This window comes from Sinocyclocheilus anshuiensis, unplaced genomic scaffold (assembly GCF_001515605.1).
Source record: "Sinocyclocheilus anshuiensis isolate Anshui unplaced genomic scaffold, SAMN03320099.WGS_v1.1 scaffold393, whole genome shotgun sequence".
NCBI classification, from domain to species: Eukaryota; Metazoa; Chordata; class Actinopteri; order Cypriniformes; family Cyprinidae; genus Sinocyclocheilus; species Sinocyclocheilus anshuiensis.
The window spans coordinates 319445-337838 of record NW_015536501.1 but is presented as its reverse complement, the minus strand read 5'-3'; the positions used below and the strand labels follow the sequence as shown (position 1 = coordinate 337838).

Sequence of the window (18394 nt, the reverse complement as noted above, 5' to 3'; positions counted from 1 at the left end):
CACCGGAGGACACAGCAGCACACAGATGCTGAGACTGTCCACACTGTTACCACAGAGCGGCTAATGAGCAGAAATCTGTACAGATACAACAGTAAAGGGTAAAACTGAAGATAAACCACCTACAAAAAAATACACAGTTATTCCATGTTTTTATAACACATATTATGGTAATATCTTGTCTCTTTTGACATGTACTATAGTAATTGTTTTTGCTTATTTTTAACGAAAGAGCAGGTGTAGCTATTGTAACTTAAATGTGCGTGGCTTCTGGTGTCATTTGCTACCAGTTATTTTAGCTGTATAAAACAGCTCATTATACTGCTTAATATTGCAAACTGGTATTTCTTATCATATTGTTTTAATGTATTGTCATAATCCTAAACACATTGGTTTGTAGCACAAATAGTTTAACTGCTTACTGCACTTGTTATTCTTCAAGATATTTATTTAAGCCGGAGACACACTGCACGATTTTAGCAATACTATAAGATCATTGCATGTCACACTGTGCGACATGGATCAAATAAACTTGGCTGCGATGTGTGTGTAGACTGTACGATGACACCTATTGACTCGTATGATACGACGCACGTTACTATAGACGAATAAAGTGTCATCAGCATGCGCTAGTGGTAAACAAAAAGAGCATGATGAATCACACTTTAGCAGTTGTAGTTTTATGTGTGTGTGCTGAAAAAAAAGCGGCGAAAGAGGAAGGCATTGGGGTAGGCAGTTTAATGTTTTAGCCATGTCGCGTTGATTTCATTTCGCATTTTTATTGGTTGGTCAGTAAACGTGGATCGTAGCAGCAAACACACTGTGCGATGGTCATGCTGTATTTCTGACACCCTCAGAAAATTATCGTAGGCTTTCTTTGGTCGCAAGACCGTGACAACGGCCGTCTTTGAAACTCCCTCATTGTATGACACAGGACCACCGATTAGGAACCACGATCACAGAAATCACAGCGATTGTTTCACGATGCCAATCTTTCGTCTGGGTCAGCCGAAAATCGTGCAGTGTGTTTCCGGCTTTACAGCAGCAAACGAATCAGAAGTCTCATACATTCACAGAAAATACTTCTGTGTTGCAAAATAAGATGGATACGAGTCATTCAATACCATGGTATATATAAGAAAACCAAGGTATTGGTCTAATTTCCATCAACTGATGATGTAAGTCTGGGGCGGGACTGTTTATTTTTTAACAAATGGCAGACAGGGGGAGTGTCTGGGAAACCTCAGAACTAGTGGCCAAGCTATTTAATGGCATTTTAATGAACTAAATAATAACTAAATGTACATATATGCACATATATATTATTATTAAGTCAACAAATATTACATTTAATATAAAACCAGCAGCACATTTCTTGCAAATTCTCTTTACGATAAAGATGTCTTGATTACCTGTGTTTGAGGTTTTATCACCTTTAATTTGTCAGAAATAGTTTTTTTTCCCCTGTGGAGATTTTTTTCTTTTTTCTTATATGATTTTTAAATGTCTCAGGAGAACAAGATCGAAACACAAGCTCAGATAAGACTCAAGATCTTAACACCAAGTTCTTTATAAACAAGCTTTATCAACTTCTGATCTGATATGGAACAGATTTGCACCATAACATAATTGCCAAACATTTGCATTTAGCATGTTTGTGACTTTAAACACACAGTACTGCATTACAAATGACAAAAATGTGTCCAAGACACAGTTCAATGTTAAAACACAGTTTAAATTAAAACTCTTTAATCAAGTGACTGCATCATAATAAAAACATGACATAAATGGGCAATTTTTAACCATTTTCCACATTTTTAGCACACAGTTAGCTCCTTTATCACAAATAACTTTGAGCACACTAGGACATTTTGTTTTGTTCACATGCAGCAGTGTATACATGAAACGAGAAAAGAAGATGAAAAAGAATATGAAATTATCACATGAAAACTGCACTGTCACTATCACTTCAAAGACTAAGTCTGTTCTGAACTCAGAGCTCCTAAATAAGCTTCCACTATCCACTATCTAATCATTCTGTCATCTGAGAGGGCACTGTTACATAACCATTAAAAGTTTAACATTAAAGTCAACCATCTCAGCCTCAGCTGTGAGACTGCCAATCGCTCGGAGTTATGGAGAATGAATTCAGTCATCAGACCAAGTCGTAGCTGTACTTGGTTGATGTAAACAAGTGGACACTAATACGTCATTGCAGATCTCTGACAGCGACAGATTCAGAGCGCATACCGCACAATGCAGGTGTTTAGAATGAGCATGGCAAGCCAAAATCTCTTTCCTGCGACACTAAAATAAGATGTACACACAAACGAGCACTGCACAGAGAGGAGAGGCCCTTGACAGACCGGTTGGCATCTGCCCGTCTATCTTACCAGGCGAGCTTGAAGCCTTTCATTAGTGCAGTACAGGCTGTCCTGATCCCACAGTGTCATCTTCCCATTTCACGGGCCGCCTTTCCCAAGGCATCCCGAGCAGGATGTTAATCCGGGTGGGTTTGGGTGATCCCAAGCACAGGCGATCAGCCCGACTCAGAATGCCTCATTCTGCATGAAAGTGCAGGGCCAGCCATACTTCCACATCCTGTGTGTGAAGCGCTCATGTGCACCTCTCTGAAATGCAGCAGCCTCTCTCTCTCTCTTCCTGCAGATGAGGGCATGAGCGGCTCTCGTCTCAATCCGGCGCTCACTGAGCATGCTCAGATCCTTCAGGCCACTCCCCCCTGCTTCCTTCCTGACTCAAAGAGATTCCTGTCCGGTCTCACTGCTGCTCTGTGTGTGAGGGACTATGAGGCAGTCGACAGCTGGTCCTCTAATCCCTTAATACAGATGGACGGTAAACACTGCGTACAGAGTGTGTGTGTGTGTGTGTGTGAGAGAGGATGAGAGAAATGAATTGTTTGGTGTCTTGTTCTATTCCAGTTTGAACTGCTATATGCCCCACACACACACACACACACACACACACACACACACACACACTGCTGATATTATGGCAAATATCTTGTCACGTGTACAGGCCAGCAACGCTTCCCTGATCCCATCGACACAGAGGTCATCGAAACATTCACAAGCTGTCTGAACACATAAACGTCTGTTAAACTGTGATATGCGTTTAGGCTGTATTTGCCAGTAAAGAGCAATGGAAGTGTTCACTGCAGAGGGATGTGACGTTTTGATTTGACTGAGTATAAAAGACAAGACACTGCTGAGTCACTGTCTCCAAATACTCTTAAATACAGTGACCATGATTTTGCAAAGTATGACGTGTTCCTGAATCAATATCCTTGTTGGTCCTAAAACAACATTTATACCAACCAATAAAATTTTAGGGTTCGAATTGAGTTTTTTTGGGCATGAATAGTATTCTAACTTATCATTTCCCTCTTATTTTAGTGGCTAGGAAAGTTGTTTCTAACAAAACTAATTTGACATTTTAAAACAAACCCCAAATCAAATAAATAACACAAATGAAAGAAATCTCTTTATATAAACAAACTAAGGCTTTGCCTGTGCTCTTTCCTTTAAAATTACAGGCAACCGCTGTATTTTAATCACAATCCAAACAACGTTTTTAATAATTGAATTGAATAATTTCGAAACTTGAAGAAAAACCAGAATGGTCTTACTATATTTTTAACTATACTACATAAAACATCTGCACGAAACAAAAACAGCAAGATGGGCTGAAAATGCAAATTCACTCTCTGACAGCAGGTGGCGCTTATGGAACAGCAGCAATATAGTGTTTTCTTGATTACCGCTGTAAACAAAGCAGCGCTGCGCTTATGAACACTACTTTAATATGCATTATAAAATGGCAAGGTGAAAAGAAAATACCATCTAAACTTCTCATGTACATTCACATAAACTCCCACCCCCAACTGTATCGTGATTTGTTTAAAATTTCAACCGACTTAAATTGTCACATATTTGTATTGATTTTCAACCAGCTAAGGGTGCATAGTTGCATCCCTAACAAGGAGTGTTTAAACTGACAGTGCAGCATCAGCATAACCAGAAGTGATTTTCAATGAGAGTTAATGATTTGATGCAAGACCAGGGAGAGCAATTGTTGGCAATGTAATTGTCATAGTTAGCATGTTGGCATAGTATCAAAGTACTATGATACTTCTTAAATGACCAGCACACATGCCCATTTACAAAGATTGCTAAACACATCCATTAAACCTTAAAAACAGCCATATAATTCCCATTTTCCAATTATGCAGAGAATGAGTCCCTGTAACAGTATTAGCCAATCAGAGTGAGTGCTTGTCACTGTGGTGCTGAATGGACAGCACCATCACAGGCCCTGAATGTGAACACACTGCATGCTGTCTAAAACACAATTTCATCTGGAAATAAAATGCACAATATAGGTTTGTGTGGACAAAATTAGATAAAATTAAAAACGGACAATGTTCACTCCACCTTGGGATTTAATTACATTATTTATTTTATTATCCTTTCATAAATCCATATTCTGATTCTTATATGATCTGAGACGTGATACTTGTCCCAAAGGCGGTTGATGTCCAAATAAGGAATATGTTCAAATATGGAAAAATCTTTTTAAATTATATCGTTTCATTGGCAGTGCTTCTAGAATTTCCCAGCGTTCAGTGAAGGTCAGTGCTGATGTGAAATATCAGCATTGCACATGTAATCGGTTGCGTCATTGGTTGCACATGCTCCTTTGCCCTTGCTGGGTCTCTGGGGGTCTGAGTGGGGAAGCGCAGATGAGGATCTCTGGCTCCAGTGGGCCTGCGGAACCGGGCCAGTGGAGGCTGGAGTTTATTTCTGCGGGTCCAGTCCTGCTATGTTTAGCCCCGCAGCCCAACGGCCTCCGAGAGCTGCCACATAGCCCCGCCCCCTCAGCATCACCGAGCTCACTGCCACATGGAGGTTGACAGGAGCCAGCCAATGAGAAGAGAGCGTGAGGGGTCAGGTGATGAGGTGACTGTCAGGCTCGGTTAGTGAGTGTACTGGAGAAGTGAAGTGAGGCAGCTAATCCCTGCATGCACGCGCACACACAAACACACAAACACACACACACACACACACACAAACAGAAACAAACCCAAGCACTGCACACAACCCTGACTAGCAAAAACAACACAGATTATTATACCACTGAAAAGATTTCAGAGGGTTAGAAGATATTACTTATTTCCAATATGAGGGCAAAATTATTAAAATGATCACTTATTTTATACAATTTTTACTGAAAATGTACACAAAAATTTATAAATTATTATTATTATTATGCATTGACAAGGCTGTGGGTAGAGTTTTACGATGAAGAGGGAACAACAACTTGCCAAACTGAAACGGTTATTAGCTGATGCCAAGGCAAAATATTGTCCTAATAATTGGCGTGGAATATCAGTTTGTGACTCATAACCGCACTGATAATTTTCGCACTGATTGTTGAGAAAAAATAAGAGGAAAAGATAACTATGGCAAACTAACTGAAAATACACTATTACTTGCAGCTAAAACTCATTTATTTAAAAATGCTTTAAAATATTAAAATATGAAATATGTACAATTATGATTATATATGCAGAAAGCTCCACAGACTCACAGTACTACATTCTTATTTATAACTGTAACTATAAATATAAAAAATATATAAAATATAAATACTACAAACACTTTTTTTATCACATAAGGCAGAATAGTTTAGGACTTTCTGCGCGAGAGCGCCCTCCGGCTACGAGTATGAATGAAACATACACTGCATGTGTGTTTAGCGCTCCGCGATGTTCATCTCGCCTTATTCTGGGTCCGAATAAAACATCAGATCATGCACAGACTATCCTGTCTCTTTTAATTTAAATCTATATTTATTCACACCGGCTCTTGAAAACCTCTATGCGAACACACTTGCCCGAAAAAGTGCGGGGGACGAATTTACATGATATTAAAAGTGTGGGGGGGGTGACACGTCCCCCGCATCCCCCGCGTAATCTACGCCCCTGCTTAAGTGTATTGTTAACTGACATTAAAGTATATTTTAGTTAACATTAATTGCTTGTCAGTACATTAATAGTACACTTTAACCATATTTTAAAGACACTAGAAGCAATTATGAACATATAATTGTACATATAAAGATGTACTAAAAAGTCCCACTTAAGTGGTTTAAAAAAATCACTCAAAAGTTCAACTTATTGCATTTAATATAACTTTAAAATGTGATACATTTGAAATTAATTACAAATACAATGTATTTAAGCGGCGAAAATAACATATTTAATTTGCACTTGTGTGTTCTTTTAAAGTATATTATTTCCGCAATAAGTACACTTTATAAAAGTATACTTAAATGCACTTATTTTTCACAAGGGCAGATTTACAGATGTGTACAACTTTATTAACAAATTGTTGAATTGTGCTCAAAATCTATGGAAATATGTGGAATTGAGTGCAGATTCCATGCAGATCTACTCATACCTCACAGATTACTGAGGAGATGATTTATGATGCAAACACTGAGGTCTCTGGTGTTTTACTGAGATTTATACAGCAGCACTGGTGAATCCCACATAGGAAGGAGAACTCAATCAGTCACTCATGACCTATTTTCACTGGCTCTATACGGCCCACTCTTCCTGACAAAGAACCCAAAGGACTCTGAGAGTTAGTTTAATCTGCAAGTAAAACAACTCAGTGTCCACAGACAGACAGACAGATGTCCAGACAGGACTCAGCTTACGTATGGCTGAGGAAAGAGTCAGTTTAACGGGAAGTCAGAAGTGCACATGTGCTTACTATGAGAGACGGGACTCCGTTTACAGCTCAGTGGAAAAGAAAGAGCGAGATAGAGAGAGAGAGAGAGCGAGAGAGCAGTATCTGATTGGGGTGTTAGATAACATCAGTCTGCAGTTCTCTGATGAATCATCAGCTCTGGTAACAGGACACTGCTGCTGCAGGTTTCTGTCTAATCTCAGATGAAAGATGGCCTGCACATCCTTCACAGGGATCTGGCCAATTAAATAAGAACACAAGAACAACTGAGGCAACCAGAACATGTTGAGCACATTGACACATTATTACAGGAACAATGTCAAGCAATAATGTGCTTTCACATCCTACAACAATTTTGACAGCCACCATGTTGATGGCACTGAGAAAACAGTCTGAGCACTGAACAAATCTGAACCACTTGATCTACTATAAGTTTTGATATACAGTGTGTACAGTGGCCCCATCAAGTATTTGATGCAAATGATGCAAACAAACCAATGACCACAGGTTAACAATTCAACATAGGAAGTTGAACTATGAACATGTTCCACTAACATGCCAACCAGAATTTGTCCAAATACTGTGTTCGTTTCAAACAATATAACTAGTGTTAAAACATTTCAGACCAACAAACCTAAAACCTCATAAAATGTTTTTCTTTAAAAGTGTGATTGTGCAATCACTTTTTTAAAATAATGCCAGCTGGCCTGTTATCTAGTTACCTAGAACCACATTTACACTGCAAAGGTGGCACAGAAGCATTTCTGAAGTGGTATTTAGGTGTATTTACACATACAACACTGTTTAATGTTGCTCAGAGGTGGCATAAATGCATTTACACAGCAATTACAACTGTAAAACTTGATACTAGGAGCTGAGGTGGGTCTGAGCAGGCATAATTTAGTCTGGCTTTGATGCGGCATAGCACCTTTACAATGAATTTTGAGCAGGCACAGAGCAGCCTTAACTCGGCTGCGTAAAGACGCCAATTGCCAAATTGCCACCCTGGCGCAAAAGTGCTTCTGTATTGGCATTTAGGTGTTTTTACACAGATTGTTTAATGCTGCTTAGAGGTGGCATAAATGCATTTACATAGCAATTAAAACCGTATATTTTGATACTAGAGGCTGAGGTGGGACAGAATAGGCATAATTCAGTCTGGTTTTAATGCATTGCACATTTACACTGAATTTTGAGCAGGCACTGAGCAGTCCCAACTCAGCTGTGTAAAAATGCCTAATAACATTCAGACATTTTAAAAGCTTAGCATGCAAACACCTTTTGTGGCCACGGTATCTGTAAACAACTACATGATCGTTGTTAGGAAATATGAAATGTTAAATATAGAAAGAAGTTTTCTTAGGGAGAGAAAGCAGTGAATAATGTATGATTCCTGTTATAGGCTCGCTGCACTTTTCTTTTGCAGCATAAGCATTTCCTAACAAACTATAGCAAAAAGGGCAACTCAGAATGTTGCTGATCATGTCAAAACAAAAACCCTGTCCAATGTACAAGGTCTGATCTCACCTTAAATACACAGAGGAATAGAGAGTGAGGCGGGCAGAGTGATTTCCTTGTTAATAAGTTGAACCTTGAATACCTTGAACAACTGCTAATTAAAGAACAGGCACACTAGTGTGTGTGTGCACGCGCACACACACACACACACATCTGTGTTCATCAAAGCTTTGTGACTGAAGAGAAACAGATCTAGTTAGTCTAGTTACTGTGACAGAGACACAGTGACCCTGAGCTCATGTTGACCAGAAGAATATGACATGACTCTTTCACTCTCTCATCCTCTCACTCAAATGTCTGTGTGTGTGTGTATGTGTGTGTGTGTATGTATGACGTTCATTCTGTATAGCATCACTTTGTTAAAGGGCTACTTCAACCAAAAATGATCTGCCTTCACTGACTCAATCTCATGTCATTCCAAACCTGTATGGGTTTCTTTCTGTAGAACATAAAAGCAGAGTTTCTGAAGAATATCCTGGCTGCTCTTTTCAATTTATGAAAGTGAAGAAGACAGGGGCTCTTAAGCTCCAAAATGCCAAAAATGCACCGTAAAACAACTTACAAGCAGTATGAATTGTGCATTACATTGCAAGTTTTCTGACTAATTTTAAGTCTGCATTTTCTGAAAAGCTTTATATTTACCCATGCGTTCCTTGGAATAAGAATATACGAGAGAAGTAGTGATGCTCAATTTGAATCAGATTCTTGTCAATGAGTCCAGTTCATAAAACAGTCCGCATGATTTGTTCACAAAATGGACTGATTTCAACTCACTGATTCAATGATTCATTCACAAAGATCAATCATTTACAATGGTACACTCTTAAAAATAAAGATTCTTTATTGGCATCAATGGTTCCATGAAGAACCTTGAACATCCATGGAACCTTTCAAATGCAGAAAAAGTTCTTTGTAAGTGGAAAAAGATTCTTTAGATTTTTGAAATGCTCTTCAAAATGGTTCATTTAAGAACCGTTAACTGAAAGGTTCTTTGGGGAACCAAAACTGGTTCTTCTATGGCATCACTGCACAAACACCCTTTTGGAGCCTTTATTTTTAAGAATGTATTGTATGACTTCAGAAATCCTCAGTCATATGGACTACTTTATGGTACTTCTGCATCCTTTTTGAAGCTTGAAGCCGATTCACTGTAACTGCATGGAATAAAGTGTCCAGTACATTATGCTAAATTACTCTTTTTATGATGCTCAGAAGACAAACAGATTTGAAATGACACAGTGCGGAGAGAATAATTCATTAATTTTTGGGTGAACCATTGAAACCTCATGCATAAGTCTACATACATTATAACATATTACACCTTTAAACTGATCACATGCTTTTAATGCATTTTACATTTAAAAAGGCATAGCAAGAATACGAATGTATTATAATTATTTGTAATAATGCATTTTCTAGTTATTTGAGAACTTAAAACATTACAAAACATTATAAAACAATGTGTATTAAAAGGCATTAAAAATGCAAATAATTCACAAATATGTGACTTTCGGGTCAAAACTGCTGAAAAACAAATTATTACCACACAAACATGGCTTATGTATCAATACATTGAATAATCAGGAGTTCTGTTCAAATTTCTGTCCTCTCGAGGTCTCTACGTAAAGCGTAAAGTGTAATTCAATAGATCACAGGAAACCGTATCTGCTACAGTAATTCAGGCTGGATCAACTGACCATGAATTTCTGCCTGCCAATTACAGTCTGTATACATCACCTTTCAAGAGCCGTTTTAGAGGCGAAAACAAAAAAAGTACTCACGGATCCCAGCGAAAGTGCAGTTTTTTCCTGAGCGTGGACACCCGTGGGTGACAGCCCAGTTTGACGGGTGAGGTGCATGATAAAGTCCTGCTCTGAACCATGATGCTCTAAACTCATGTAGAACTGCACACGGTTCACACACACCCTAGCGGGATGAGGACTCCTCATTACTGAACTCACTTCACCCCCTCCTCTCCTCTCCTCTCCTCTCCCTCGCTCTCTCTCTCTTTCTCTGCGCGGGCCGTGTCTTGTCCTGCGGTGACCTAGATCCTGCGTTTTCTCAGTGTGTGTGCTGCGGATCAGTACAGCTTGTATCCTCACCTGAGGTGTGACAGTGGTGAGACCACCAGCAGAGACACTAATATGACCATCAAAGTCTCAGAGACACACAAGAGATTGCATGCTACTGGCCAAAAATGCATATAAATATATAAAAACCAGAGAAACACAGATGTGATAAGCTGAGTACATTTGGCTGTTGATTCGGATGAACCTGCATCAAATTGGCAAGTAGGATGTAGAATTGTAATTTAAATTGTAGGAAGTAGAATTCAAACAATATGACATTCAAGTAGTTTAAAGGGTTTGGTTTATTAGGTTTTGACTATCTTTTGAATTTTTTACTAAATTTTCCTTGTCTTTTCCGATTAATGGGGGGAAAAACACATTGTATAGAGACTGCACGTAAAACAGCTTCAAGGCAATTAAATATTAGACTAATAAACTAGCAACAACAACAACAAAAAGTACATTGTATATTCACTACAGACATTTCCAAGAAGTAATAAGAGTTGTTTTTCATAACCAGGCCTGGAAATCACAAATTCCCTGATATTTCTGATTCACATACTGGGGCATTTTCAGAAACATTTGATGAAATTACTGTACATAATTAGCATCTTAAATGTAATATCTATGGAAATTTGTGTTTAATTCACATATACTGAATTGCATTATATGAATTATTTTTAATTTATGAATAATACATTTTTACTAGTGCTGTCAAATGATTAATCTCGATTAACCGCATCCAAAATAAAAGTTTTTTTTATATAATATAAATTATATGTACATAAATATATACATGTAAATATATGTAAATATTTTCAAAATATATATTGTATGTGTGTGCATTTGTATATACATAATAAATATACACAGCACACACACATATATTATGTAAACAAAAACTTTTATTTTGGATGCAATTAATCACGATTAATCGTTTGACAGCACAAATTTTTACTAAATTAATTTTATTACATTAATAATATTAACACACTAATTGAAAATAAATATTGTCAACATTTATTTCTATAGGCAGTGAAAACCATGTGATCAAACTTAAATTCTGTTAATTATTGATGTATTGTAAACAGTATTTACAGTTTTAGTTCAGATCAGAAATAATGTATATTCCATGAAAAAAATTTATGACAATTCATGTCTTGTCATAAAACACTTGCAAATTCAAATTTAAATTTGAATTCAATATTCTGGCCAATTCAATTAAAAATTCATACTGCCAAACTAAAAGGGAGCATGCACTGTATGCATGTGTGTAAATGAGAGTTGAGGAACTTTGCTGTGATCACTTCAGCCTAACGGGACACAAACAGACTGAACATTCATCACCTTTAATGAGCATTAGCTGCTTTTACGTCACAACACAAAACTGATTTAAAGATAAGCTCAGGAATCAGCTGAAATCAGGTTGCTGAGTGCACAAAAATGAGCTGCTGGCGACTGTGTGCATACTGACTTTAACAAACTGACTTTAGCAGGTGTGGAGATGCACACACACTTCTGCACAAACACACAAATGACCTCTTTTCAGACAAACACATGGTAAATAATGCTCATGAATGTTAATAGCAACAATACACAAAATCAATGAATGTACAAGCAGTGATGTTCACGAGACACATTTCATAAATACAGAAGAAAGAACACAGTGTTCCAAGAGGTCCAATAAAAGCACCAACGAACAAGCGCCTGAAGCCTAGAGATGAAAAAACGCTCATATGATATTTCAGACGAGGATTGGCGTGTTCTCTGACCAGCTGGGCTCAACAAGAACATTTGAGGGCAGCTAAAAATCTGAGCTTTCACTACAAAACTTGCTTAGGTGATTCAAAATGTGTCGCACCTGGTTTAGTTCATGATATTTCTGAGATGATGACAAAATATATGGTCTCAGAAGAAGCAATGGGCTGTTCTACAGGTCTACTGTCACATGAAAGTGAAACACGCAAGAGTTGTTTTTGAGATGGCACAATACAGACAGTGAGATCTGTGGTCAGATTCAAAACCAGACAACAGATGCAGAACTTGACACGGAAAGAAGAACAACTTCATAAGCAAAACATGAACCACCAAAAACAGATACTTCAACCACTCTAGAGAAGCGACACTGAGACTAAAACCAGCTGCCAGCAGCAGGAAGTTCACATCATGTCAACATTTTCAGCATCTGCTGAAATGGCAAAGATTGAAATGAGAAAATAAAAAATACCAAGCGACAGAGGCTGAATCCCTGAATTCGCAAACTGTGTCATATAAAACACACCAGATTAGCATATTTCCACCTCAGAGTAAAAAATAAAAAGAGGAAATTAAATATTAAATAAAATAACATTATGGGATATAACACTAACATAAATAGTGAAAAGTTGCATTGCATGAATTAAACTGATAAACTTGCAATGGACCCTTTTTAAAGATTGTAATGACATCACAAACATAATAAAGCGTTTCATATTTAATTTTTTTTTTTTTTAAAGGGGCCAAACAAAGTAGTTTCGCTTTCACAACGAAACACACGGTGGGCTAGAGTAAGCGGCGGCCGGTGGCCTAGAGTGAGCGGAGGCTGGAGGATTCGACGAAGGAGCGTCCGGCGGGCTTGCGGCAACCACATGTGATGACCCCGGGCTGGACTCCGTTTCGTCCACGGTGAAAGCCGATCCGGCGATCCACAGCGCGAAGTTGATGTATTTCCTCAGCGACCAGCACGGATCAGCTCAAGGCATGACGAAGCAGATATCGTCCTCTTTTGGAAGGCCAAACAAAGTAGTTTCGCTTTCACAATGAAACACACAGCGCCTTCACGACATGGCGGCGGCGGCAACAACAATACTACAGCGAGAATAAAAGTTACGCCTTTCTTTGCGTGAACAACATTTGAGCGGCGTTATGCAAATCTTCCTACATCGTGACGTAGACATGTGGGGGCATGTTAGAACGAGCCGTTTTAGGTAGGCGTGGTTGACTCTTAACTTTTATAAAGAATATCTCTTTGGATTTGAGACTTTAGTCTTTGCAACTTTACAGATCTTCTTTATGCACCAAGAGCTTGTAACACACCAAAGAGAAAGGAAAATTTGAAATTGCATCATATGACCCCTTTAATGTATACTTATAGGGAGTGAGTCATGGCAAATGTGACATCTTTCTCTCTTCTAACCACAGCAATCAATCTCTTAATTTATTTTTTTAAATCTTTTGGAAAATCATATAAATGCTATTGTGGAATTTTTTTCTTTTGCTATTGGAGCAAATGGTAATGCAAAAAACATTTGTGGTAGTTTCCATTCACCACTACAGAAGTTCACCCAACTATGACAACTTCCTGAAAAGGGTCCATAATGAGAAATAAGGTAGCAATTATAAGAAGTAAAATCAAAATGACCTTTTTAGGTTTCTTGCTTTTTAGGCAGAATCAGGCTATCATACAAAGTACATTTACAGTACACTGAAAGCAGTACATAAAGAGTGTGCAGATTAAATTCTTTTTAAGGAAATATCACATACAATACATATTTTCCCATCACAAGTGAATAGTTACAAGCATACAAATTCAGCCAGATTGTGAGCTGACCAACCACTGACCTCTGTTGGAACCATAAGTAAACTACGGTGAGAGCAGCATAATGCATAAATATAAGACGAGTGAGATAAATGCCTCAATTAATCAGCTTCCAGGTACTTTAACATGTAAAACCCACTGACAATGACAATGACATCCAAAGCAGCTCAGTGTACCTGTCGTCGCGGGTGTTGGGGCTCAGGTAGCGAGTGGACTCTTCCTCATGGCTGCTCTGCAGGCTGCTCTGCTGACTGCTGTAACACAGAGCGTCACATTACAATCACAACATAACAAATACACACATACACACCAGATGTCCACTCATACTGAGAATGAGACAACAGAAGGTGAGTTTGGACACACAGTGATGTCTTTTAATTACAGTAACAAAAAAAAAACAAGATCAACACACAATGGGCATATAGTTTGACAGTTTAGTGTTTCTCGGTTTACAAATTTCCATCAAGTGTCTTAAACAGACATTTTAAGGATACCATTTAATCTTTTCCACTAGAGGACAGCAGAGAGTGTCCTATTTGACAAGAGCGTTATAAAACTGAAACAACACAATACGTGCATTTAACCAGTTAACCTTGACATGATTATCATGTACAGTGTGCAAAGTACACTTAAGAAAAGAAATGATAGAAAAACATCCTGTGCATTCAACCACAGAAGTGGTTCCCTGAGTTCTTTCATATTGCATGAAAAGGAAGCAGGTGAGAAAACAACCTAACAGATCAACACACCAGAGCCCTACATTGATAAACACTGGTGTATTTAAAAGGGTTTTCTACCAGCAAACACCTGACAGCTTACAGTACACAGCTGATAACTGATTCATGTCAAACATCTAACCTTAAATTCCCTGTACACTACCAGTTAAAAGTTTACACACACCTACTCATTCTGTATTAGAAGTATTTTCCACATTTTAGAATAATAGTAAAGTCATGCAATTTCTGAAACGACAAACTTAAGTATGAGAATTATGCAGTGATAAAACAAAACACATTTTTTAAAGAAATTAATACTTTTATTCAAGGATGCATTAAATAGATCAAAAGTGACTGTAAAGACTTTTACAGTTACAAATCTATTTCAAACAAACTTTCTTTGAAAAAAATGGTTTCCACAAAAACATTAAGCAGCACAACTGTTTACAACATTGATAATAATAAAACATGTTTCTTGAGCACCAAAAAAAGCATATTAGAATGATTTCTGAAGGATGACGTGACACTGATGACTGGAGTAATGATGCTGAAAATGAAACTTTGTCAAATGATATTAGAATGGAAAACAGTTATTTTAAATTGAAATAATATTTCACAATAATACATTTTACTGTATTTTTGATCAAATAAATGCTGCCTTGGTGAGCAGAAGGGACTTCTTTCAAAAAACAATGGGGATGCAATGGATGCAAAAAAAAAACATACACTTGATTGAGGAGGATAATCTTTTATTCTGTAAGAGCTCCAGCTATTTCTATTTTATAAATTAATAGTTTATAAATAATCAAGATCATAAATCATAAATTCAGTCAAGTGTGTCCATACTTTTGACTGGTAATGTACTTCAAGTCTAATTTCAGCTATTGTTAAGGCTGCTTGAAGTAAATGTTTAGGTCATAGCAGAAAAGTATATACTGCATGTTGTATTTTTGTCTATTAAAAGCCAGCGAGAGTCATGAATATTTAAGATGTCCCCAGACAAACTCCTGTCAGCATTCCTGGCAGCAGCAGGCGGCTGCTTGTTCTTCCCTCCAGCCTATAAATGTCACAGCAGAGACTTCAGTCCCTCCAGAGAAAATGGGGAAAAACACACTCACGCACACACAAACACAAAGGTTTTCTGCTATGGCTAATGTACCAGAGCAAGCTCACATGAAGACTCAAATGAAGTGGTGCACATTAATCATGATGGACAGCGGGAATGGAGAATGGATGTGTTTGTGTGCTGAGATCAGGCAGTGCAGGAGGGTTCGGTCTCGTGCTCATACAGACCTGCTCTCACTGCCGTGCTCTTTTTTCTCGCCTCCTCTCAGCCACTTGCGCAGGAGGAAGCGTCTGCGTTGGGGCGAGGCGCTGGGGGTGGAACAACTCGACCACGCTGCATCCTCGTCGCTGGACGGCGTGATCTCAATGGATGGAAGCTGCAGGTACTCCTTACTCCCAGAACGCTGAAGTTGTTCCTTCTCCAGTTGCTCCTTCTCGCTCATGACGTTCTTCATACGGTGCATTTTAAAGCGCTTGCGCCGCAGAGACGGGCTGGACGAGCTGGACAGGGCCGGATCCACATCGCATCCATTGCACTCCCCGTCTACCGGGCCCTGGATCTGCAGCGCGGGCAGCTGGAGGGTCTCTGACATGGTTCTGCTTCTGCTCAGTCTTACATGAGTCCAGAACCAAGTACAGATGCAGATCAAAGAGCTCAGCGAGTCCACACCTGGGCTGAGCTAAGTTCAGCACTTCCTGTGAGATGGCTCAGTGCTGACATGTTGGGACTTATAGAAGATTTCCTTTAAAAACCTTTTGTCCAGAAAGCCAGCATAGCTCCCTAGAGGTCAGAGGAAGGTCATAGGATCTACTAGGTTAGCAGTTATCAAACACTGGAAAATTGCAATAATTAAAAACATAAAATGTATGTTTAATTTTAAATTGATTTATTTAGAATCATATTTTATGTTTAAAGTTTTTATTTTTATTTTTGAATAAAGATTTGTGCATTTAAGAGTTTATTAACACACATTATTACTTTAAGATTGGCAGAAGTGCATAAATAATGTATTTATTTATTTGAAAATGGATAGTTTTGATTTAATCAGGTGTGTTTGAGAACCACTGTTCTAGGTGGACAGAGCGTGCATATAATCATCTACACAAAACACTAGGACTTTACAGAAAAGACTACACAGAAAGGACAACATGCAAAGCAAATCAGACACTATTAGGTAGCAAAAATGACATATTTTGCTCCCTCACACACATGCTCTTTCCTGCTCTGCTCTGGAGTATTACTGAAAAACCATTGTGAAATTAACATACATTTGTGAAATATATATATATATATATATATATATATATATATAAACATTTCTTATTATCAAAGTTGAAAAGCTTTTGCTGCTATTTTTGTGAAAACAGTGATACACCACTATTTAAAAAGTAAGACTTAAAATAATAATAATAAAGAAATTTATATTTTTATTCATCAAGGACAGGTTAAATCGATCAAAAGTGACAGTAAAGTCATGTATAATGTTACAAAAGATTTCTATTTCAAATAAATGTTGTTCTTTTTCATTTTTTTTATTCATCAAAGAAAGCTGAAAAAATATATCACAAAAAATATTAATCAGCAAAAACTCAACATCAATAATAAGAACCACTGGTAATAACTGGGAAACAATAGTAACTGATAATAAGTGATCACCAAGTTAGAATATAAGAATGATTTCTGAAGGATCATTTGACAGCAAAGACTATAATGATGCTGAAAATTCAGTTTTGATCACAGGAATAAATTACATTTAATATTATATTAAAATAGAAAATTATTCTTTTTAAATTGTAATAATATTTTACAGTAGGTACTATTATTATTTTTATTTTTGATCAAATAAATAAACCATTGGTGAGCAGAAGCTTTCAAAAACATGTAAGAAATCCTAATTATTCCAAACCGGTAGTGCATATTTATGTATTTTGTTACAAAGTTACAAAAAAAAAAAAAGCTTTTGTCACTGTGGAGGAAGTTTTGAGTTCTGTCAGTTACGGTATGTTTTCATAGTACAACAATTCTTATCTGAAAAAATCTAGGAAGCTTGATTCCTCAGGATATGACCCAAATTAAAAAAATTTAGAGCCAGTCATGCGTGTCAGTGTTAATATAACAGGCATCATGTAGCACTGCACTTTAGGCGTGTATAAGGAAGTCAGGCGTAAACATGCCAGCAAGTTCATCTTACAGCAGGAAGTGCACTAAGCCGCAGCCCACTGAGAGCAGACACACTCACGGGCTGCCCATCTGGCTGCTCAACACATCACACAATCTGCTGACTGACCCCTACGGCAGGTTAGAAACCTGCCACACACTGTTAGATCACTCCTGTTACTGCTCCACTGGAGATGTCCTCAGCAGTAAATGCCAAATATATGAGTTCTGCATTCTTAGACTTCTTAGATTATATACAAAACAAATCCTACCATGTTCCCCAGGTGAGGGGCTCCGGAAGGTGCACACCGTACCACACTCCATAACCTGTACAGTACATATCTGACTTTTAACTTCCTGTAAGAAAGGCTCTAAAATGAGGCCATTAACTTTTTTTTCCGTTATTTAAGAAACCACAATGCATTAAAAATGCATATAAATCACATTTTGGTGTGAAATGTATTATATTTTATGACTGTATCAATGCCTGTCTTCACTTATAAAATGTACCATGGCACTAC

At 37.8% G+C, this 18394-nt stretch overlaps 1 protein-coding gene across 1 annotated transcript in view; it reads right to left on the bottom strand.

The window, feature by feature from the left end:
* Positions 1-16491, bottom strand: part of LOC107689718 (GRAM domain-containing protein 1B-like) — a 38527-nt gene extending 22036 nt beyond the window's left edge. Inside the window, exons 1-2 of the mRNA XM_016487851.1 lie at positions 15944-16491; positions 14111-14188 (exon numbers count right to left, since the gene is read on the bottom strand). Coding sequence (XP_016343337.1) covers positions 14111-14188; positions 15944-16308 — 443 coding nt within the window. The 5' untranslated portion in view covers positions 16309-16491. The remainder of the gene's footprint in view (positions 1-14110; positions 14189-15943) is intronic.
* Between the last annotated feature and the right edge of the window lie 1903 nt (positions 16492-18394).